Raw genomic sequence first — 24,508 nt, 5'->3', positions numbered from 1 at the left:
ATTGCAATCATTTTAAGATCTGTTTGTTTTTATTGAAAGTACTCGTCAGGTGGGAGCTCACCTGAAGGGGGCGTGTGTTAAACCCATCCCGCTCCTGTCCATCATTAATCCAGCGCCACGTACGGAGGTCAGGTTTCAAACACTTTCCGTTCCTCTTTTGTTTTTCAGCAGAATTACGCAAAATACTACTGAACAGATTTCAGCGAAACGAAGTGGAGGGATGTGGGACGTGGGTCCAGACGGGAACATTGTGACATGGAGCCGGACAAATGGGCGGATCAATGTGAGATAAGACTTTTTTTTTTTTGGACATTTTCCAGGATTTCTCAGACAGTAATGTTGATGTTGATGAAAATATTAAAACATATTTAGAGGACTGATAGTGTCGGCAGTTTGGTGCTTGGTTCACTATCGATCGTTTGAGTTATAGTGGAGGTACCAGATGTACGTCCCGCCCCTCCATGTACCACCACTGGAAACCAAACAATAATTAAAGGTTAAGGCCAAACACTTTTTCTTTCCTGGGCTTTTCAGAGCACCTGGATCCTAAAACACCAATAAAGCCGGATTTCCACTGATCAGTGAAACCCACTCACACGAGGCTGTTGTCTGCAGCGGGAATGGAAACAATCGTCTTTCACTCCCGGGGTCAAATGTCTCTGCAGCAGACGCAGGTTTTTATTGGCTCGATTTATAACATGATGCACCGGGAGGAAAAAAATACAAATCCTACTTCTGGGAAAAGAGTTTATCACTTGTTTAAAAAATGCCTGCGTGTATTATTGGTGTGAAACATTGAGGTTCACTTTAAAAACAACACTTCTTCTACACTTTGTAATACTAGTACTATTACTACTACTACTGGTGCTTAATAACTATTGGCTGGATTACCACAAAACTTAAAATAAAGGATTTGGTACTGATGAACCGAATACATGTCTTTGACATGTGAGATCATTGATTTCTCAGAAAACAGTTTGTGGATCTCGATCAAATTAATAAGATCATATTTAGAGGACTGATATTTATGAGTAAAGAAAATTCGGTGCGTCAGCATTGGTGGTGTTGGTGGAGAGGGGGGGGGGGGGGGGGGGGGGAGCAGATGGGGGAATTTGTCCTTATGGAAAAGAGGGAGGAAGGGGTGAGAGTAGGAGGAGGACAGAAGTTCAGTTGGACAGACAGAGAGCTGGAGAGCTAAAGATAAGAGAGGGGAGGGAGATAGAGGTGGCTGGTGTGTGTGTGTGTGTGTGTGTGTGTGTGTGTGTGTGTGTAGGAGGAATAAAAAGCAAATGGGTTAGAGGATTTGGATGCAGCGAGCATATCCATCAGGGATCTTTCCTGGTATCAAACTGGAGCGATCGGTGATAAAAAGTCAACCTGGAAACAGCTGTAGCTGCAGTGGGAGTTCACTGGGCTGCAAATAGGCCTGTCTGCCCCTACTCTCATTCTCTATCTCTCCATCTCTGTGCCCCCCCCCCCCAGCCTCCTACAGCCACGCTTGTTGCCTTTATAATGACTTGAAAAGCCGGTAATACACGTTTCCTTACACTCAGGCTCGTACTGATGGCCTTTGTGCCCGGCGCCATTTTCACACATCTATATTTCCCCAAAAGATCTGCAAATATAACAACGCTTCCACATCTCGACACTCTTCCTCCATTTGTATGACCACTACAGAATCAGCCCCCCCCCCTTACTTTCTGCACTTCATCTCCCTCCTCCTCCCAAAAAAAAAAAAAAAAAGCTTCACAAAAGAAAAGATAAATGAAAAGAGGAGAGAGGGTTTTTCTTCTTTCTGCTGCGCCCCACCCTTTTCTAGATAGAGAGAGGGAGAGAAAAAGAAGAAGAGGGGGGAAAAAAAACATAATTTATCTGTGTATTATCAAGAAAGGCAGACACTTTAATCAGTCAGCTATGAAGTCAGTATTTCCATTCTTATCTGTCGCAGGAGTGGAAATGGAGAGGAGATAGCGTTCTGGGAGCCCATCGGTGGGCAGGAATGATAATGGGGGGTGGGGGTTGCGGGGTGGAGGAGGGGGGGCAGGGCTCGGCTATTGGACCGCTGTGTCAGCGCTATCTGCACCCATTATCAACGGCCTTATCGGCCCTACCATCAGCCTCGCTGTAATGGGGCCAGTTCAACTTTCCACATTATCATACTGCCAAGACCTGGTTAGCCAAGGCTAGGGGTCTGGCTGGAGACAGGGGGCGGAGGGGCGGGCGGGGGGGGGGCAGATGGGTAGAAGAAAAGAAGGGGGTGATAGAGAAGTGGAGGCAGGAGGGTAGAGATAAAGAGAGTAGAGAAAAAATAAGAGTGGAGGGTTGAGAGGAGATGATTTAAAAGAGAGACGTAAGAAGCAAATACAATAAAGTTTATATAAATAACAAACACCTGATATCTGTGTTTACACTCCGACTTCCTGCTTCTCTGTTCACTCACATTAGAAATGATGCCACAGCTTCATTAACTCGACAGAAAGTCCGACAGATACAGACGCACAAATCTGTTGGTTTCCACGACGGCCTTTTAACCGGCGTAGATTTATTTTGAAAAGACTTTGATGAGGTCGTTTCGTCGCAGACACAAACGATCTCGTTGGAGCTGTAAAATAAACTCTCTTAATTCAAATTAATCCGTTTCCTGCAGGAATTAAGACAAGCTGCTAAATTTAAATCTAAGATATATTGAATATATATTTGTTAAGGTGGGGCCGGGGAATAAAACAATATCAATAATTATAACTATATCATTTTCATCAAGTTCAATATAAAGGTTCGATATATTTATATCTAATGATTATTTTGATGAGGACAATCTAAAATACACTTTTTTCCAAAAAGGGATTTACTCCCATAAGGTTTAATTTAATTTATAAGAGATATTAAATGTATTTAATGGGGACTTCAGTTACAGGGCGGAGAAATAAAACAATATCAATAATCATCACGATACAATTTTCATCATCATCTGTAACTACGGTTTAAAACGTTGGAGGTTGAACACATTATTGATCGATTAATGAAGCGTTTGTCAGTCTCTGCTCATTAAAACCAAAACCTTCACTCAGGAGCCAAAGTTAAATTATTAATGTGACATTTATCAAGATGATTATTAATCAAGTTTGTGGTTAAACTTATAAAATATCAAACTTCACTTCACATTTTTTGAATTACAAACTTATACATAAACTGGGTGATATATATCAGTGCTGGAATTTTATTTACACCCTAATATAAGCATTAGCGCCTGAAACTTAATAATGTAATTAAGTGTTTTTAATTTTTTGTGTGAGCTGCAACAACCTGTATGAAAGTTTGATCGATTGTAATTTAACAAAACGTTTATATTTACTGATTTATATTAAACGCTGCAAATGTGATTTCTGATCAACTGTGGCACATATACCATGTAGTCTGGGAGCACAGGCCACATACACACACACGTGCACACACATACACACACACACATGCGCGCGCATGCACACACACATACACACGCACACACACACATTTGATTGGCAGCTCACTTATCAGTCAGGGAGCCAGAGCACCACGGTTTACACAAGCACAAAGCAATCTAAAGGCCCGGATCACTGCAGCACTACTGACTCACATGAGTCATAATGTACACACTGAGACGAGAGAGAGAGAGAGAGGGAGGGAGAGGGAGGGAGAGAGAGAGAGGCAGAGAGAGAGAGGCAGAGAGAGAGAGAGGGAGAGAGGGGGGGAGAGAGAGAGAGAGAGAGAGAGAGGGACAGAGAGAGAGAGAGAGGCAGAGAAAGAGAGAGAGGGAGAGAGAGAGAGAGGCAGAGAGAGAGAGAGAGAGAGAGAGAAGGACAGAGTGACGAACGAACAAACAGAGAGAGAGAGAGAGGGAGAGAGAGACAGAGAGAGACAGAGGGAGAGAGAGAAGGACAGAGTGACGAACGAACAAACAGAGAGAGAGAGAGGGACAGAGAAAGAGAGAGAGGGACAGAGAGACGAATGAACAAACAGAGAGAGAGAGAGAGAGAGAGAGAGAGAGGGAGAGAGAGAGAGATATACTAATAGAGAGAGAGGGACAGAGAAAGAGAGACAGAGAGACGAATGAACAAACAGAGAGAGAGAGATACTAATAGAGACAGGGACAGAGAGAGAGAGAGAGAGAACCAACAGAATGAGAGATACTGAGACAGGAAGAGGGGGAGAGACTGATACGTTACTCGAGGCCCGGCTCTGTCTCACATTGATAAATGTGATCAAACATATAAACAGTAAATTTAACATGAGAATCCACTTAGTGGTGAGTTTCATCGCCCTCTGATGGCAGCCAGAGGAACTGCAACCACCACAGGCTCAGGTGCTTCTGTCACAACACATGATCTTAATAAAGTTTCATTAAGATTTTTATTTTGAAATGTATCACCGGTGTCATCAGTGTGTGTGTGTGTGTTAAGGCGCCCCCCCCCAAGGAGGCTCCTCTTTCTCCTTGTGTTGTCACGGACACTGATTGCACGTATGTAACCTCCTCAGCCCCTGGTCCTTCCCATTTCCTCCTCCTCTGCTTCTTCATCATCTTCCTCTCTCCTCCTCAACCTCCTCCTCCTCTGCTTCTTCATCATCTTCCTCTCTCCTCCTCCTCCTCCTCCTCCTCTCCTGGACATCACTGTACACACTGTCGCCTCCTTCCCTCCACTTAATAAAGGAAAATCCAAATCTCTAAAATAAGTTCAAACTGTGATCCACCACTTTTTACTCCATCACAATGTTTAGTTCAGCGCCATCTTGGTTTTTTGAAACCAGAAGAAACCATATATGGAGGAGCAGGGGGTGGAGCCTGACACGGCACACCCACCTACATCTGCCACCTGCTCCCATTGGACAGTACCAGCTGTCAATCATCTGGTGCTTTCTGCTCTGTTTGACTCTAAATGATCAGAATTGATAAATGAACATCAGCTGTTTGAAGAAGACGTGAAACTAGAGACAAAAACTCCCGAGGACAAAGTTTACTGACGTTGTAAAGTGAGGAGGAGACATTTTCCTCTAAAGAAAACCAGAATGGCTCATTCCTCTGCCACGGCCCAACAGCCCCTGAAGTCTAATTAAAGCTAAACTCACACAAACATCAGTCCCCTGAACGTGGAAAATGAATTCCTGAATCTGTCCCCTGGTCCAGATCCAAACCAACATACAACACAACCTGTCCTGATCCATGACGTTCACCAAGTCTTCTATTAATCTGTCCGCTAGCTTTTACGTAATCCTGCCGACTAAAAGACAAAACCCTTATATTTACACCTCTAACTATTATAAATCTGAAGACACATGATTATCAGCCCAATGGTGACAAAGCCCCTGATGCCTGTATTTTATCATGAAGAATTTAAAATGCAGGTAACAACAGACAGACACAGACGCAGACACAGACGAGGAAACACATGAAACCACTTCAACAAGGTTTTCCAGCAGCAGCAGTGACATGAGGCCGAGTGAACAGGAGCAGGTGCTCATGGGTTCAAAGGTCGGTGCGGATGAATGTGTGTCTTTGTGTGTGTGTGTGTGTGAGAATACTAAACACATCATGATCTTTTTTTTCTTTATAGGCAGTGACACCCCCCCCCCCTCTCATCTCGACAGGCTGCCACGACCTTTGACTCTTCACTGTTTGTTCAGTTTTAAATCTGTGACCCGGTGAATTCGGTTGCATTTAATTGTCTGCGGTTGTGAATTCCGTGTGTGTGTGTGTGTGTGTGTGTGTGTGTGTGTGTGTGTGTGTGTGTGGCTGTAAAAGCAGGTCAGGTGGTGTTGTTTGCCCAGGTTGCCTTAACACCCTGGAACAGAGCGCTCAGCACAGTAGGAGCAAATGGTCTGTCTTATCTCTGCCGCTGGGGGGGCCTTGTCATAACACTGGCTGCCTCTCTCTCTCACACACACACACACACACACACACGCAGATATATATACACACACAGAAACACACTGTCGATTGTCCAGAGTCGTTCTGACCACAGATCAGAACCACGGGGTCCACGTGTGTCTCTCTCACACACTCACACTGCAAATACGTCCGTTTGTCCAGTTTCAACAGAGCGAGGTCTCGTCTCTCCACTGAAACACTGGTGATTGCTTGTGTGTGTTTTCAACTGGACAGCGACTCGAGGGGAGAGGACACGGACACTTCGGTTCCTCAGGTTAAACATCCGCCGGCTTTAATAGAGAGCGTGACGGCCGCGAGTTAAGCCCTCGCAAAGCTCCCCGGGAGGAGCCGGCCGAGTGGCAATTACCACTCGAGCAAACAGTTTGGACGTAGATTACGCTACCAGCGGTGGAAGTGGCGTTTTCCCTCCTCCCTTCTGTGGAGGCGTCAGCGCCAAGGTCAAAGGTGAAAGCGTTTACAACAGCGGCGAGTTGACAAACCATAATTCACCACCAGGCTGTCCCCTGGGTAAATAGCAGGAAAGAGTAATAAGTCATCCACACACTGAACACAAATGGTGTTTCCTCTGTAACCCTGCCAGCTTCCCCGTTCGGTGTGTCCAACCACGCACACACACACACACACACACACACAGTGCAAACACACATTAACACAAAGCGCCTCAACGTTTCTCTTGATCGACTCAACTGAAAACTGCAGCTTTCACAGGCTCATTTTTAAAAAGTCAGGTTCAACAGCCTGCACGCCACACGACCTACACATTACTGACCATGACCTCGTGCACGCTCAACATTTTCACACCGCACATGTGAGTATAACTGATTGCAGTCATGTGCAGCTCACACATGAAGCTATCTGATCGCGAGCATGAGAACCGTCCGACACCCAATCAGTCACCATCTAGCTAGTTTAATATCTGTCAGAGGGATCGACGCAGAGCGAGTCATCCTGCTGATGCTGCTACTTTCCTCCCCGTCTCCTCCTCCCACTTAATGTACGCTCTTCATGTTTCACGCCTCAACCAGAGAAGAATATTTAAATAAAAAAAAAAAAATAGAAAAAAAAACACACAGCACCCTGGAGATAATCATCGATGAACACCAAAATTTCCCAACATGTCTGCGCTATCGTACACAGAATCTGGGATGAGTAATACGTGGTATTAATTTTAATTAAATTAATCAATGACAATGCTTGTTAGGGAGGAGAGACGGGAGAGATGTGGGGAGGAGGGAGGGAGAAAAGATTGAGGGAGAAAAGAAATGCATTCACACCTATCATCTAATTATACAACAACATTAATCCCATTAGGGCTGTAACTGATTGCCAGGGTCCGAACCCCGGCTGCTCCTGCCTGGGCCTGTTGTTATTGCAGTGGAGCCTCAGCTCCGGCCTGCTCCTGCCTGATAACAACTCTAATCACACTTGGCGATCTCTATCTGCACCGGAGATCAGGCCCCGCGGCTTATCGAAAGTTCACATCAAGCTAAAAGCAGAACAAAGAAGGAGAGAGAACACACACACACACACACACACACACACAGACACACACACACAGGGGAAAGCAACCACCGAGGCACTGTGTGGGTTTTCTGGGTGTGGGTTTGTGTGTCGGTCCTTGGAATTTAGACGTGCTTGTGTGTTTTATTTCACTTTCGCTCACAAAGAATTAATTTACTCTCACGACTGTGTGTCTGTAGAACGAGACCTCGGCCTGGAAACACACAAACACACACACACACACACACACACACACACACACACACACACACACACACACACACACACACACACTTAAATTTTACAACTTTTATCTACATTTTAAAAAGTCTTAATAGATCCTCGTCTGTTAGCTTCACAGCGGTGGAGCCATTGTTTTCCGAAAAGTAAAAAATGAAGAGAGGGTGCAAGAAGAAAAAGTAAAAGAAGAGGAGGAGGAGGAAACGTGGAGGAGGAGGTGATTTCCTTGTCTGGCCTCTGCAGGCGTCCTGCTTTAAGCTGTGGGAGGCAGCATATTATTCATGCTGACCTCTGAGCTCCAGCACTGATGTCATAGGCACCGAGCTTTCACACACACACAGACGTCCAATCAGCAGTGAGGATCTGCGCGGCGTTATCTATCTGCCATCAGCAGGCCTCCTTATCAACCTCCAACATCTTTCACAGGAGGGTGGGGGAGCAGCTGGCTGGGCTGCCATCAAAAACACACCACATTCATCCACCAGTTATGTATTCCACACACTTTTTCCTCTCTATCTCTTTCTTCCCACTATCTACCTCCTCTCCTCATCTCCTCCTCCCTCTTATCACAGCACATTTCTTTCTCTCCTGCTCTCCCTCCGCTCCTTCTCTTCTTTTAATTATCTGGAGATCCACCCCCAGCCAATCGCAAACAAAACCACCAACAACAACATGACAACGCTGGGAAAATGGCATGCACATGCCAGATGTAATTACAATGTGCCCTCCATCCTCCATCTCTCCTTCCATCTGCCCAGCCTCCCCCTCTCCCTCTCCCTCTCTTTTGCTTTCTGCGATATCAGCAGGAGCGATCGCCGCCAAGTTTTATCACGTCTCCCATCTCAACCGCCAAAATATAAGCCCAGGGATCCAGCCTCAGTGGGCTGCCTGCCTGCCTGCTATCTCCTCATCGAGGAGGGAAGCCTTATCAGGCTGAAAGATCACCAACCGTTGGGGAGGATGACGCACAAAGAGACACAGACAAATATCTATCTGCTACACAAACACCCCCTTCTCCTCCTCTGCTCTGGGCCTCCAGAAAACCCTGGACTTGATCCATTGTCGTTGTGGGGAAGAGGGGGTGAAAACGGAAGAAGATCCAGACAGTGTTGACTTAATGTACACCTCTGTTGTTGGGGGGGGGGGGGGGGGTTGTTGTCAACTGTTGCTTTTTCCTGTGATGAAGAGTAAAAGCTTCACATAGACAAACGACACCAGTTGTAGGGCGGAGTGCAAAGAATACCTTCAGCAAAACTTAACGAACCCTCTAACTTATAATTCACTTGTAAATATGCTCCGCTGTGTAATCTGGGGATCCATTGCCTCACACAGTTTGTTCCAACCAGAAGAGGAAAAGTCTCAGAACCGTGGTCGGACCAGGTCATTACAACAGACTCCTCCCCCTTTAACAGTAGAAGAAGAAAACAAATCACAGAACACGTTGACATGAGATGAAACTTCAAACTGTTCTGACGATGAAATCAGACGACTTGAAGAACAAATGCATCAACATTCCTGAAGTTACATTTTCTGAGTCCGCTCTACAAACACCGGGAGCATGTGATGAAAAGTTTACAACGTGATGCAGAAACGAATCCAACGAACACCTGAGGTCACATGTAGTAACGCTGGTCCTGTAAACAGGAAGTAGAAGCTGTAGTCGGTTGCTTAGTTACAGAAAGTTCCGCTAACGAGGGAACAGCTCATGATGAAAAGTAAGAGCAGGGATTCTTTGTCTTGGAGCAACAACGTGTGTTAGCAGCTCTTCACCGCTGGTAGTGGAGTCATGTGACTGATGAGAACCAATCAGGATGACAAGGTGGGCGTCGTTGTTTACAAAAGTCTCAGTTGGAGAATAGTTTGGACGAAGCCAGTGTCATTTTCATCTTAAGAGCATTGTTCAAAACTGACTTTTACTGTGAAGGTGCAGCCGACTCTGCATTAAGAGTTCAACACCAAAAACAAACCGGACGACAGAAGAGAAACAACGAAAAAACCAGGAATCAGTCTGAACAATTTCAAACGACATTAATGAGTCGTATGAATCATCATCAAACAGGAAGTCAGAGCTGCATCACTGCGATAATAAAACCCGGCTGGAATCTGTCATATCAGTATCAGCACCCTGAAAACAACATGGAGGACACAATGCATGAGTAGTCATAGTGGTGGTGGTGGTACCACAACCCCCCCACCTCTGCTGACCCCCCCACAAACACACACACACACACACACAGACACACACCACAGCCAAACAAAGTCCTTATCACTCTCACTCTCTCCTATCAAAATGTCTGCCAAATCACAAGAGAGTCACGGGGCTGAGAGCCTCGCTGGCCTCGACAGCAGCCGGGACCTGGTGCACGGGGAAGCATGGTGGACCAGGAGCACTGATAAAGACGGCCATGACACCCCCGAGACGCACACGTGTACACACACACACACACACACACACTCTCTCTCTCTCTCTTGCATACACGCCAAGTCTAGCCTGGGTTTATCAGCCTCGGGGTCTGGAATACATCTCCAGGCCTCGCTGCTGGCTTCAGTGTAGGTGTCTGCTGGGAGTTCACAGCTGATAGGCCTCTCTATGGAAACAGATATGAACAAACAGGAAGAGACTACTTGTGGCGGCGCTCAAGAAAACGTCATCCAGAGAAATCCTCAGCAGATGCACCTGATCGCCACACACACGGTCAGCGAAGCTCAGTGGAGCCGGGGACGACACGAGAGAGCGAGTGAGCGAGCGAGCGAGCTACATTCTGCGGTTATGAACCAACGCAAACTGAAACATCACGACCATTTCAAAACTTTGCACCATCGGGAAAGGTGCATCCACTGCTGGTAGCCTGGTGGTTTCTGTCCGTCCAGACTGAAACACGAATCCGTTTCAATTTCGAAACTAAAACCGCACCAGGCTGCGTGCGAGAACGCAAGTGACCGAGTAAGTGGCTCCGCACGTTTTCTGGAAGGTTTTCCCGACAGAGTACATCAGGAAACATGAGGTTTCTAACACGTGACGAACGGGAAGCAGGAAGAATACAAATATCTCAGGATGAAGAAGAGGAGGCGAACTCGGAGAAGACGTCAACTTGAAACAGGCCCAGGACAAACTCCTGCTGCTGCTTCACACGAGAAACACAAACTACAGAAGATGTTCAAACCCAATTTTGAAAACTGCTTTAATATCTTGATGCAAACACTCGCTGCTTCCTCTGGACTTTTGTTTTTTTTGACTATCAGAGAAAAATTTGGTCTTTCAGGGGATTTCAGGAAAAAAATGAATTCAATAAAAATCTCACATCTTTGTAATTCTCTCGTATTTATTTATTTATCTCCTTTAGATTTAAAAACAGTACTATTAATCAACTCAACAAATCACAGTTAACTGCGTTAAAGTAATGTGATGATACGTTTCCAGGTTATTTTGAAACAGCTGGTTTCTTGGAACACGGTGACACTGATGAGGAGATAATAATTATAATTAATATGATTATTATTACTTCAACATGATTGAACAAACTGGGATGTCGTGGTTTCCACTCTGATTTCAGGTGAGGTTACTTCACAGCACAAGAGGAAGCTCAACATACACGATTCATGGGTTGTTGTTTTCTTCTTTTTTTTTCTACATGAACTCTGAGCATCAGTCTGATAAAGCTTCACACGTCTTTATAAACAGGAAGCTCTCGTCAGGAGACCAGACCAAGACGAGGGACGTTTCCAGCGGCCTTAAGATGCATTATTGAGTTAAAGCGAGAGATGAGAAAAAAGAAAAGATCCAATTGTAAGCAGCTATCAGCAGGAGAGATCAGCCAGGCTCCTTATCTGACCCCCCCATCTGTGGAAAAGAGAAGTGAAAAGCCAAGGGGGGGGGGGGGGGGGGGGGGGGGGGGGGGAGGCCCCGGCGCTGCATGGCTCAGACAGAAAACAAATAAAAAAAAGATCCAATTTTAATCTTTATCTCAGCTCACATCGGATCGCTGCTTTATCTCTGCTCACATCGGCTTTTTCAGAGAACACTGACGTTTCCACAACAGAATTAAACAGGAAGCGGCGGCGACGGCTTCAGAATCAGCTGCCAACCGGACAACCCCCCCCCCCCCCCCCCCCCCCCCCCCCCCCCCCGTCCCTGTCCCTGTCTGTCCCTGTCTGTCTCTGTCTGTCTCTCTGCAGGACAATGAATTCAAAGTTTAACCAGCAGAACACTCACACTCACAGAGACACAGCGCGACGAACCAGAAAGAGCTCAAGCGTCAAGTTAAAGTGAAAACAGCAAAATAAAGAACCCAGCGTGTTTATTCTCTGAGGTTTATTCTAAGAGAGCTCCGCTGGTTTCTGTCGCTGGTCTTGTTGAAGTGATGTGTTCGAGTCCCGGTTTGTTTGTTTTTAACCACACCCGAGTCACGGACACACCGGGGGGAGGTCAGGTGCTCGCCCCGGGTTCACAGGCCGGTTACAGCCGATCCTCTGAACTTTGTGTCGGATGGTCACACGGACACACACACACACACACACGTGGTAGAAGCACACACACGCGTCTTCGACCCACAACAACCAGGTAATGAACTTGTTCCTTACGCTTGATCTGCCGGGGTTTGCTCTGCTTCCTCCGGGACATGGTGGCTCTCTTCCCCCCTGGTCAGGAGTCCGCTGGGACGGACTGCCGGAGCTGGAAGAGACGGGGCCGGTGTGGTTCTTCTGTGTTCTGCCTCTTTCTCGTCTTCGTCTCGGCTGCTACAGCTGCGACTCACCGCTCCGACCGGCGAACCGGAGGAATCCGCATGACCCGCCGGGCACTTTGCTTCTTCCGCCGCGGTGGTGCTGCTGCCGCGGTGGGGGGGGGGAGGGAGCTACCTGTGGCTGAGTCCGTCAACCGAGTCCTCGTCGCTGCCGGTCCGCCTGTCTCCGCGTCCCCCTCGGATGAACCGTCACCTTTCTCTCCGGTCGGTTCTCCGGCTCAACGGTTACTCCCTCACCGGGCTCGCCCCCTCCCTCCCTCCCTCCGTACCTTCGCCCCGCGCCGCCGCCGCCTCCGCCGCCGCCGCCGCACCTTCCGCCGGCTCCGAGAGCGAGCACCGTCGCTCTTGTGCGGGGACGTCAGCGGGGATAAACCGGTGTCAAAGTTCGTGTGGGGGGTCCAGCGCAGTGGAGCCGCTGGAGCTGAAGGGTCTCTGTGAAGTTCGCTCTCCCCGGCTCGGTCGCCCTCTCTCCCGCTTGCACCTCCTCTGACCCGCGGAGCCGCGTCAATGGAGCGGAGCGACAAACTCCGCCGTGCGTGCCCGGCGGGCCCGCCCCCTGCGTCTGACGTCACACGCCGCACCCGTCTCCCATTGGCTCACAGCCGCACCTCGTAGAGCAAACAAAATAAAACAAAATAAAATAAAATAAAATAAAATAAAATAAAACTAAATTAAATTAAATTAAATTAAATTAAACAAAACAAAATAAAATAAAACAAAATAAAATAAAATAAAAAAATAAAACAAAATAAAATAAAACAAAATAAAACAAAATAAAACAAAATAAACAAAGTGAAGAATGGAGAGAATAAAAAACAGAGAAAAAGAAATATGATTCAAATAAATTCATTTTAAAATTACAATGTTAAAACGACCTTATTCATTTTGGGGTGTAAAGTAAATAAAAACCGGTTCACATACCTATAGAGCCAGATGTTTTTATTTATTTTAAAATTATGAATTGAAATAAAATGAGATAAAGTAATTAAAGTCAATCTGATTCAAATAAATGCACACGTCTAAATTGAAATACATTAAAACCTGTTAATATTTCTTTGGGGAGAAGTAAAAAAATACCTTGCAGAGCAGGTTCAAAATTATAAAATATAATAATCCAATTTCAAGATAAAACCGAAAAAGTAAATATATATTAAGATACATTAAAACGTGTATATTATTAAATATTATGAACTATATGGTTTTTACTTCTATTGCCATTATGATCATTTAGGTTATTATTATTGTCCTTCCTTCTGTCTTACAACCATTTGTTTTCTGTTGTGTAACACTTTGTACGTTGTCTTTATATTCATGTTGTCGTTGACATACACACGCGTCTGCCATTGCAATGGTTTGGAAATTGACACACCGAACAATATTGTGAAGGGGAAACCGGGTATATGTGAGTTCTTCCACCTGATGAAATCCTGCGACATGTTGGATGTCCATGTACAGAAGATATATTGGAGTTATTTTGTGAAAACAATATGCAGTCATAAACTTTTCCATGTTCCACCTGAAGATAGACATTATATTTGGTTACTCTACGTCTGAGCCTGAGTCTCATCCACATGATTATTTCCACCTGGTGATTGTCACCTTATTTAACTTGGTGTCGTTTATTATCGACGCATTATTATTTTTATAAAGTTTGATGCATGGTGTTGCTGGATGATTTTTTTACTGTATTGTGCTTTGAATCATGTTTCATTGTGATACAGACAAGAGATTAGCAGGGATTTCCGTTTGGGCTGAGGACAGGCTGCTTGGTTTCCTGCATGGATGACTCAAACAGAAGTTATTGCATTACAAAGAACAATAACAGCAATAAAAAGTTTTTTTATTGAGGGTTTAAAGACACATGTAAATTTGCCTTTAACTTCAAAATCCAAACCAATTTAGGAATGTTTTCAGTTCAGGTTTTCTATTTTCTTTATTTCAGAAATTAAAGATCACAACTGAAAATGTCACATTCCCTTTGCACAGAGACGAAAGACAGTGAACTGTACTTCAGGTAAGGTCACAGCTTCACCAGGGATTTGAACCAGCAACCCCTCCATCGCTGTTACCCTCAACACGAACCGAGAGAGGAGCAGTTCACTGATGCCATCTAGTGGTGATCTGTCAGACCAACCCCCACCTCCAGGAGAGAGTGAAAACTCCTCTCATGCTTTTTATTCTTTGCAGATATGAACAGTGCTGCAGCATCAGCACGTCAGGATTCAGATGCTTGGAGATTTGATGGTGAATGTGTAGAGTTGAAATATATTTCTGACCTGCTGCTGTGAACCATCAGATCATCAGGTCGTCTGGGACGAGTCTGTTTTCTGTCCCAGCGTCAAAACTACTCCTGGAGGAGCAGCGTTCAGTTTTTATTCTCCACATGAGAACTGCTGCAGCTCTGGGGTCTTTTAACTTCATACGGACTTCTTGAAATGCTTGAATTGTGTCCAGCACGGGTTGACATGTTGGAGATTTATCTTACCGGAGGTTTAAGTTTGTTTCCACCATAACATCATTTCCTGATTTTCTCTCATCAGCTCTTGACCCCAAACACTTTCGAGACTCAAATTTGTTTGTATAAACATGATTAAGATTTTGGTCCCATTGAATCATCATGTGCAAAAAACAAAACTAACTAACTAACCAACCACTAACTAACCCACTAACTAAATAAATAACTAACTCCTGAGCTGCCTCATGACCTGAGAGGATCGTCTGTGCAGGAAATGATGCTGCCACATGCTGAAGGGTTTTGTCTCGTCTCTCTCATCCTCCAGGTTTTCATTGGCTCAGACGTTTTGTTAGATAAATTGACTCGTCTCAGCAGGAGACTGATGAACTTTACCTCATGACATTAATTAGAGCTTCCTTGTGTGACGCAGTCAGGTGTCAGCGTCTCGCTCTGGTGGAACTGAACAGAACGTGTGTTTCACCTTCTGTCTGCTCAGAGATATCTGTGTAATAAAACACTCCTAGAGCTGCTCCTCCGTCACATGTTGCAGATTCTCCTGGTTCTACAGAGTGAATCCACCTCATCGCAGGACGAGGTTGAATATTTGCAACGACATGGCCTCCCACTTCAGGTTTACAGAGCTCACCGAGTTTGTTCTGCCTGACGGGACACGTTGTTTCTCAAAGGCAAACAGCATCAAAGCCACCTCTGGGGAGGACGGGGGAACTGACGGTCCAGGATCTGGTTCATCACATGAAGATTATTGATGATCCAACACCTGGAGCTCACAGCGACGGCATCTTAATGTGAAACTTGTCTGCTGCTACTACAGGATACAGTTAGTTTCTTCCATACGTTCAGTTACTTGCTACATCTTTGTGACTATTCTAAAACAAAACTCCCAGAGCGACTGCTTTGTCGCCTCTGCACAAAAAATGGGTTTAAAGGTCAAAGTGATGAAAACGACCATAATACAATAATGCTCTTCGTGTCACGTTTTAGCATCGAGGACCCAAGTGCAGGGACAGAAGCAAGGAGACGAATATGAATTATACTGTACATAAATGTAAATATTCTAAATAATCTCTGATGGGAGAACTCAGCTGATCCATGAACTCAAACTAAGCTCGTCCAGAACAAAAGAAAAAACTAAAGCGGCAGAAAAGAGGTTGAACGAAGCAGGAACACACACACCTGAAATGAATTGAACTGATCCGATGAGACAAATCAAAAGGCCCAAACACAAGCAGGCGCTGAGTCCACGACACAGATCAAAAGTCTGCCGAGTGTCCATGGAGGTTTTTCTCTCCACAGTCGTCAGAGCTGCTCTTTGTGGGAACTGTTGAGTTTCTCTTTCATTGAATGGTCTCAACCTTCTGTGTCAAGAGCCTCTCGATTTGAAGCTTTACGATATGAATTCAAATACTGCACTTCAGTACAAGAGTCACATTTCCACCAGCAATATCTTCACTTGTGCTATTTTTGCTGCTTTAAATCAAAGGAGCATCAGAGCATCATGTGAGCAGCTCATTTCTCACAGTTTGTTTTTATTTCACTATTCTGTAGAATCTTACTCAACCTACCTAAACACGAGTTTCCTTTTTGTGTAAATGATGAAATCCTGTGTGAACAGAAAGTGAACTGTTTTAGAAGTAGTGGTTTGCAGTGTGTAGCTGTGCTGGACAAACTGCAGGATTGTGTAATTTTCTGACTCTGTCCAGAGTCCTGCTGCATTGGAAGTAAAATCAATGCGGCCGCACCATTGACACAGCTGTAGCTGTGACGTAATACACTTGTTTGTGATGTGTGTGGGACTCGAAGGTCCAAAGTGCATGTGTGCATGTGTGTGTGTAGAGTTGGATAGTCATAGATCACATGTTGTCAGGATTACATAATATATAACCATTTTACAAGACGTGTTATTCGGTCACAGTTGATGATGATGATGTCAAAGTGTGTCTGTGATACAAGGTGTCATGGAGAAGTTCAAGAAAGATGTTGGTTCAGCACGAAGGATTCCACGAAGCAGAAATCAAAACAGAACGTCTCAATTAAAGACGCCATCACTTCGTCGTCTCAGTTTCTGTCATCTGCTTCAGACCTAAACGTCAAATCTGGGGGGAGGACTTTGAGGAGCAGTGGGGAGACAGACGACTGAGTTAAACCAACCTGAACAACCAGCTGCAACATCATCGTGATCACCGTCATCACTACCATCTGACAGCAGACGACTCAACCCCTAGTTGGGTAGAGTAACTGGTGATGGAGTAATTCTGTGTGTGTGTGTGTGTGTGTGTGTGTGTGTGTGTGTTGGAGGGGAGGTCCTACATGGGGACTATTTCTCTGAGGGTTCACAGTAACTCAGTGTTTCTTTGAGCTCAGTCAGGATGAGAACAGAGCTGCTCGTTGTTTACCTGCTTCCTGTTCTGGCACAGGTGACGCTGCAAGGTAAGAAAACACCCACTCTTAAAAGGTGTAGCATGCTAACATGTTAGCGGGTCATTCATCAGAGTAAATGCTGTGTTCAGTGCGCCTTCCCTTTCAGAAACTCACACAAATGAACAGGACGAATGGTTCAACTATTTTAATTTAGATTTTAAAACAAAATGGAGGAGGAGGAGGAGCTGAAGCTGGAGCGCAGGAAATCTGAGTGCAAGTGCACGGAGGATGTCAGGACGTTCTCCAAAAGTCTTTTCTCCTGCACAGAGAACATTCAGATGAGCAACAGTAACTGTAAAAACCAACGTCCAGCACAGACTCATCAATAAATCAAGCACCTGAATTGACTGTCACATGTTTCAGTTGTGTTGTTTGTTGTGTTGTTGAATGGTATTAAAGAGCTGAATCATCCACATGGTTTGACATGATGGGATTGATATTTTCAAATCAAACTAGGCTTCAGAATATCTTGGATGTTTGGCGGTGATGAAACATCCACTGTACGATAACTGTGACCTTTAACACACTTGTATCTTCAGCAGGGAGCGATGACCTCGTAGTTTCCCTGAAAAATGGCAGAGTCAGGGGGGGATATGTGACGGTGAAAGGCACCGAGAGACGGGTGAAGCAATACTTGGGAATCCCTTTCGCCCGGCCCCCCGTGGGGCCCCTTCGCCTGGCCGCTCCACAGGACGCAGAGCCCTGGGAGGGGGAGAGAGACGGCACACATCACCCCCCCATGTAACAAAGGCTGATCCCTAGATTACCAGATTTAACATTTGAGTCTTCTCTGTGGATGAGGCACGTTTCTTCTCTCTCGTCTCAGGTGTATCCAGGCCGCAGACAAGTTTGTGAATATCTCTCAGGTTCTCTCGATGACGTACAAACCCACAGAGCTGTCAGAGGACTGTTTGTATTTGAATGTGTACACGACCGCTGAAGCGAAGAGCGGGGACAAACTCCCGGTGGGTTAAAGAGACGACTCTCTAACTGATGTTGTTTTGTTTTCAGGATTTACACACAACCTTCAGTCCAACACTTATCACAATTATTACACTTTGTGTGATTCAAATTCCCGTCAGTGCTTTTAATTCAACAGACGCCTCCTTGTAAAACCTTTCCACTTTTTATCGTTCATTGTCTTCAGCTCCAACAGAAGCTCACAATCAGCTCGATCCTTTAAATGAGTTGTGACCGTAAAATGATTTAATGCTCAAACACGTGACCTTCCTCAGACTGTCCATCGCTGCAGCTCCTCTTTTCAGCCTCTGTCTCAAACACTTGGTTTTAGCTCCTGTCTCCTTAAGACAGCGAGATCACACTTGATGTGACTCAGCAGGTTTGCAGACAGAGATGTTCCCATGGAGCGCGGTGGAGGTGAAGCAGACAGCTGTAACGTTGTGTGTCTGTGTTGTCGTGTGTCAGGTGATGGTGTGGATCCACGGAGGAGGTCTGGTGATCGGAGCGGCCTCTCATTACGATGGCTCTCCGTTAGCGGCCTATGAAAACATCGTGACGGTTTTCGTACAGTATCGCCTCAGCATTCTGGGATTCCTGAGGTAAGACCCTGTCCTTCAGATAAAGAGAGTGAGAACATGCACAGCGTCACAGTGACGGTTCTCCTGCTCCAAAGCACCGGAGACGAACATGCTCGGGGGAACTGGGGTTTCCTGGACCAGCTGGCAGCTCTGAGATGGGTGAAGGAAAATATTGAAGCCTTCGGAGGAGATCCTCAGACGGTCACAGTCGCTGGAGAATCTGCAGGAGGCATCAGCTCCTCCCTGCTGGTGAATAAGAGTTCACTTCATTGTTTAAAACACGTTGTTGTTCCTTAGGCACCAGATTACTCTTTGTTGTTTTATTTTTATCAAAGCAAGTTTTAAATATCTGTTCTCTGCCGTCATTCATTCAAACATATTTATTTTTATCGTCATAAAACAAATGTCTTGTGTTTTCACTAATGTTCCATGATTTCTTGTATTTCCTTGTTTATTTAGAGATCAATCAATGGTTTTGTGTCTAAGTTTGTAACTTCTGACTTCTGACATTTTGAACTGAATGAGAGACGTTGAGTAAGAACAGTGTCAGTGATGAATTATATATATCTATTATGCATCAGGTCCATTTATCAAATATTAATTATCTGTATCTTTCCTCATGAACAGACTCTCTCTCCTCAAGCCAAAGGATTGTTTCAGAGGGCGATCTTTCAAAGTGGAGTCGCGACACTCGGGACCTCCCCGGCCTCCCATGCTTTGGGTTATGCTAAGGTACTGTAACATGTAAACAGAAATATAATGAGAACAAAGTTTTAATATAACAAGAATAAAGTTTTAATTTAATGAGACAAAAGTCACATCATAAGAATTAAATGAAATGATAACATCTCGTAAAGTCACAACCTTTTTTCTTGTAATATTTGACTTTATTCTTGAGATCTCAGATTGTGAGTGGCTCTAATAATGACTTCATTATGAATAACTGTAAATAACAACAAAACATAAATACAAACAAATGTTAAAGTTTAAAATATGAACCTATTCTGTTTATTCTTTAAGGTGAAAGTTTTCAAATAGGAAACATAAACACTGATATCGACATGTGAGTGAAAGACGAGTTCCAGTAAAAACCAAAGGAGTCCATGTTGTGGTTTGATAACAAGTTTAAGGAAAATAAAATTCCCACGTTCTGTAAATCTGCTCATTAAAAACATTTGTGTAACTCGGGCACCAGCTGATCTGCCAGAAGCAGAAACTAACGTGGGAGCGGACTCGATTTCTTCATGTGGGAAAATGTGCGTCATCTGTGAGGAATGACGGGAATGTTCTGCTGTCAAAGTTCAAAAGGAGGATTAAGACTTTATCAACCTGTGGACGGAGTGAACGAGCTCATTAGAACTAGAGTCAAACAACAAAGCAAACATGTGAAGAAGTAGAGAGTTGAAATGTTAGAAGAAGAAAATGAAAATGAAATCTATTACAAGAAAGAAATAGATTAAAAGAATACACCCCTAAAACTAAGATGTAAAACAATGATAAATTCAATAAATCATATTCAGTTAAAAGCCCATTAACGGTTCATTTCTTTTTTTTGTCAGGTCGTTGCCAACCTGACTGGATGTGACCACAGCAGCACACAGGAGCTGGTCCAGTGCATGAGAGGAAAAACTAAAGAGGAGCTGCTCCAGGCGACAGTGCAGGTAAAAGAGCCTGCAGACAGGAACAAGCAGCAGTTTGAGATGTTTTCTAATTTATCTATCATTTCCTGGACCCTTTTGTTTGCACAGTGCAAGTTGTGTAAAGTTGTTCAGTTTAATTCTGGAGAGTTGTGTCAACGTTACAAGGTTCTGGAGTTTATTCTCTCACATCACCAGGGGAACAAAGAAACAGAAGGTTTCCTTTTCTTTAGGCTCAGTGTGAAATCACTCATCAGAATTTAAAGGGTGAAGCCTGATGTTTGCCACAAGATGGCAGCCTGTGAACACACAGGGCAGGTCCTCCCATCGCTCTGGAAACAAATAAGTCCACAAAGAAGAGGTTGTGGGCGTGTCTGAGTCGGAATATATAAAAACTACAGAAGCTATTTCCATGGAATTATGTGGAGTCGTGGGTCGTGACCCCAAGAATGAACATTCAATTTTAATTTGAGCTCTAGATCAGAGGGCAGATCAAGAAACTTATTTCAGCATTTTCATTACAATTAAAATAAATCATGGATCTGGATGAAAGAAGCAGAAATATTCATGGGACTGAGTGTGTGCAAATAAAAAAATTGGGGAATGTGGGGCCTTGGAGAAGATACGAGCTCGACGGTGTGAAGTGTATTGAAAAAGACTTGAAACCAGAGATTAGCTGTGTCTCAATTCCATCGAGGGACCCGGTCTACGCACCCTTCATCAGCCGAACTGAAGAGACAGTCTGGTCTTCTGGTGTTCCTAATAAAGTGCTCAGTGAGGCCGTGTGGCTTCTCTTCATCCCCTCATGCAGAATGTTGTGTGTTTAGATGACGAGCTACCTGGGAGGTGTGGTGGATGGAGACTTCCTCCCTGACGAACCAGTGGAGCTGCTGAAGAGGAAGGAGATGTTGAAGGTTCCAGCGATGATGGGAATAACCAACCATGAGTTTGGGTGGCTGCTGCCTCAGGTCCTCTCAGCACTTCAGACACATCATCATCATCATCATCACCGCTGCGACCATTTGTTCCTTTGAATCTTGACTGTGACGCCCTGTGTCTCACTTTGATCACAGAGTTTTGCGCCCCCTGGCTGGGAGAACGGAATGAACAGAGAGTCTGTGATGGCAGTGATGAACATGTTCTATCCTGCAGGGGTGAGCTGACACTTGTGATGATGATGATGAAGATGATGATGATGAAGATGGTTTATCGATCAACACAATTCAATCCCTGATAAATTCACTCTAATTAAAAAAAAGTCTGGTCTAAGATCAAATCTTAGACCGACATGACGGCTTCTAAAGTGAAGCCAAAACATCTAAATCGCCCCCTGGTGGCCATCTAGAGGCAGTGTTTATGACCTACACTGCAGCCAGCCACTAGGGGGCGATCAAAACGCTTTGGTTTAATTTTTTGAGGAGCCATTATATCGTCCATCTTTATTTACAGTCTATGATCCTCCCATAGAAAACAAGTTGGGTCTGATGGTCCGACCTTCCTCTCTGTTCCAGGCCGCCGCTGCCAACGACCTCATCGCAGACGAATACCTGAAAGACGCCAAAACACCAGAGGACATCAGAGACGGGTTCACTGAAATCATGGGAGACATGCTCATGACGCTGCCCGTCGTCAAGGTGGCCAATTACCACATCGGTCAGTGGAGCGAGACAGGCAGAGCACAGTTTTACTTTAATATTCTCCGAGTGAAGCGCTGACTGGTTCTACAAAGTAATGGTTCTTTGGTACAATCTGTCAGTTTGACTCCAGGATGAACTGATTTGATTTTGTTGTTGGTGGAAGGTCAAAGGTCAAGCTGGTGACGCCCGGCACCTTGTGTTTTGTCTCCAGACGCAGGTATTCCAGTTTACATGTACGAGTTTGTGCACCAATCGGAGATTTACAAACACACCAGACCCGACTTCGTGAAGTCAGATCACGCAGATGATGTCGTCTTCATGTTCGGTGCATGTTTCTGGAACGGACATGTACAGATCGGAGGTTGGTGTAGTATATTACCTTCAGTGTGTATTTATATGAGCTCCCCTGTCTCCTCCTGACAAGCTGGTAGTGAATTTTACGTCTCCTCTGGGTTTAGAGCGAATAAATGAGGGGACGAGTGGGAGGAAGATGATTTAGTTAATGTTGATCTGATTTTGTAATTAAAATCCTTCTGTCCCATCTTCAGCCAACTTCACCGAGGGAGATAAACAACTGTGTCGGACCATGATGGCGTACTGGGCCAATTTTGCCCGTAATGGGTGAGTAAGCACTGAGAGCCGCCATAAAGTTAAAACTGCACTCATCAAGATTTTTATATGAACAACAGAAAAACATCTGACTCACTGTTTTGGTTTTATTAGCACAACTTTATAGTTTTGTTCGTCCCTCATCACTTCCACAGTGTTCAGAGGTTTTCTGTCAGTCGGGCCGTCTCATTCTCGTGAACACAATCTCTCGAGAGTTTGACTAAAGGATGAGCGAAGTCGATCTTGTGTTCAACGGTCAAAGGTTATGGTTGACAGTACCATTTTTCAAGATAAATCTTATTTACAAAAACCTTTGAAATTGGTCCAGATCCATGTCCAGATTATTTGTATTGACTGTCGCAGTTGCCTCATGAGATGAGTCACATCCGCTGTGTCGCAGCTGAGTTCTGAAGCACCATTTAATCACACACCCACATTTATAAACAAGGACCCAGGTTGCAAAATACTGGAATTCCCCTTCAAATTCCCCTTTACATCACAGACGTGGATGTAAACTGCAGCTTAACTGCTTGACGGAGGCGTTCAACCACAAGGTGGTAATTCTAGTAATAAACTCACCACCAGAGATCCGATGAAGTTAACGCTGAAGAATTTAGCAGCTTAACGAGTCCGATTGTTTGAGCTTGAATACTGAGCAGAGAACAGAGAAATAAAACACATTGAATAAGCACTTTAAGTTAAAAATGAAACTCTATAGAAGTTGGAATAAATGGTCAGTACAGAGGTATAAAGAGTTTTATTTGCCTTCATGTGTGTTCCCTCCTCAGATCTCCGGACGGTCCAGGTCTGCTCAGTTGGCCTCAGTATTCCAAACAGAAGCAGGATTACATGGAGCTGGGCCTGACACAGACTGTGAGACAGAAGCTGAAGGAGGACAGAGTCCACTTCATCACCGTCACCCTTCCTCAGAAGCTGGAACAGTTAGCAGCAGCAGCAGCAGGAGCCACACCTGGAAACTGACGTCTGCCAGCTGCCGTGTTGTTGGTTTGGGTTTTATTTGTCTGCCCTCTCCTCATAACTAACTTGTATCCGATCAGTAACTGTCCAAACCAACTTCTCTCTGACTTATTCTCCAAGTTTAACTCCACTTGTGTGTCTCGTTTCATAAAGTAGCTTTAATAAAAGGAAATACTTTTACTGCAAAGAAAGAAAAACTTGTCTCTTATTAAAACACCACCTTTGTTTGAAGCAGTGCACAATCTTTTTAGCATCAAGACATAAATGAACAAACAAAGCAAACACAAAAGATTTGAAATAAAGCCCAAACCTCCACCAAGCACAACAATCGCCTTAAATTAAATCAAGCAACATAGTTAAGACTGTACAACACTTTTAAATCCACCAAATGTAGAGTTCTATGAATGACTTCCTGTTACATAGGAGGAAATGTCATAAACAACGTCCTGTCTGACAGTTGAGCTTCACGACTTCACAAATCCATAGTGTTAGTTGGGACAAGGTTCTAAAAAAACGTAAATCTGAGCACTCATGAATTACGTTATATAATTTGATATACTTTAATATGACGACACTTGTACTTCTGTAGATACATTAAGGTCTATTCAGTCATCAAATTAAATGAATTCCTTGTCATACACCTTGTAAAATATTAAGCTTTTATTAAATGAAATACTGTCACTGCAGCATATTTCACAGAGAGACGTGCCAGCATCACCAACCACGGAATAATCTCGAATAATTAAAAACTCAAAATTGTCGTTAAATGTTTCCCCCTCCCACACACACACACACACACACACACACACACAC

The 24,508-nt window shown here is 44.5% G+C and overlaps 2 protein-coding genes across 3 annotated transcripts in view; one reads left to right on the top strand and one right to left on the bottom strand.

Moving 5' to 3' along the window:
- Positions 1 to 12,911, bottom strand: part of zfpm1 (zinc finger protein, FOG family member 1) — a 76,146-nt gene extending 63,235 nt beyond the window's left edge. The window contains exon 1 of the mRNA XM_069528513.1: positions 12,242 to 12,911. Coding sequence (XP_069384614.1) covers positions 12,242 to 12,281 — 40 coding nt within the window. The 5' untranslated portion in view covers positions 12,282 to 12,911. The remainder of the gene's footprint in view (positions 1 to 12,241) is intronic.
- A 3,871-nt stretch (positions 12,912 to 16,782) lies between these two features.
- Positions 16,783 to 23,892, top strand: ces3 (carboxylesterase 3). 2 transcript variants are annotated; one of them, XM_020106819.2, is made up of 13 exons: positions 16,783 to 17,305; positions 17,836 to 18,037; positions 18,123 to 18,261; positions 18,722 to 18,855; positions 18,930 to 19,083; positions 19,462 to 19,566; positions 20,394 to 20,495; positions 21,299 to 21,439; positions 21,545 to 21,625; positions 21,983 to 22,124; positions 22,320 to 22,469; positions 22,657 to 22,729; positions 23,506 to 23,892. In XM_020106819.2, the coding sequence occupies exons 1-13, from the start codon at positions 17,245 to 17,247 to the stop codon at positions 23,696 to 23,698; spliced, it is 1,677 nt and encodes a 558-aa protein (XP_019962378.2). In that variant the 5' UTR covers positions 16,783 to 17,244; the 3' UTR covers positions 23,699 to 23,892. The 2 variants fall into 2 exon arrangements, with proteins under 2 accessions (XP_019962378.2, XP_019962379.2); XM_020106820.2 differs by having other exon boundaries at positions 17,159 to 17,305; positions 17,839 to 18,037.
- The last annotated feature ends 616 nt before the right edge of the window (positions 23,893 to 24,508 follow it).

This window comes from Paralichthys olivaceus, chromosome 7, assembly GCF_024713975.1.
Source record: "Paralichthys olivaceus isolate ysfri-2021 chromosome 7, ASM2471397v2, whole genome shotgun sequence".
NCBI lineage: Eukaryota > Metazoa > Chordata > Actinopteri > Pleuronectiformes > Paralichthyidae > Paralichthys > Paralichthys olivaceus.
This window is presented reverse-complemented; position numbering and strand designations above follow the sequence as displayed.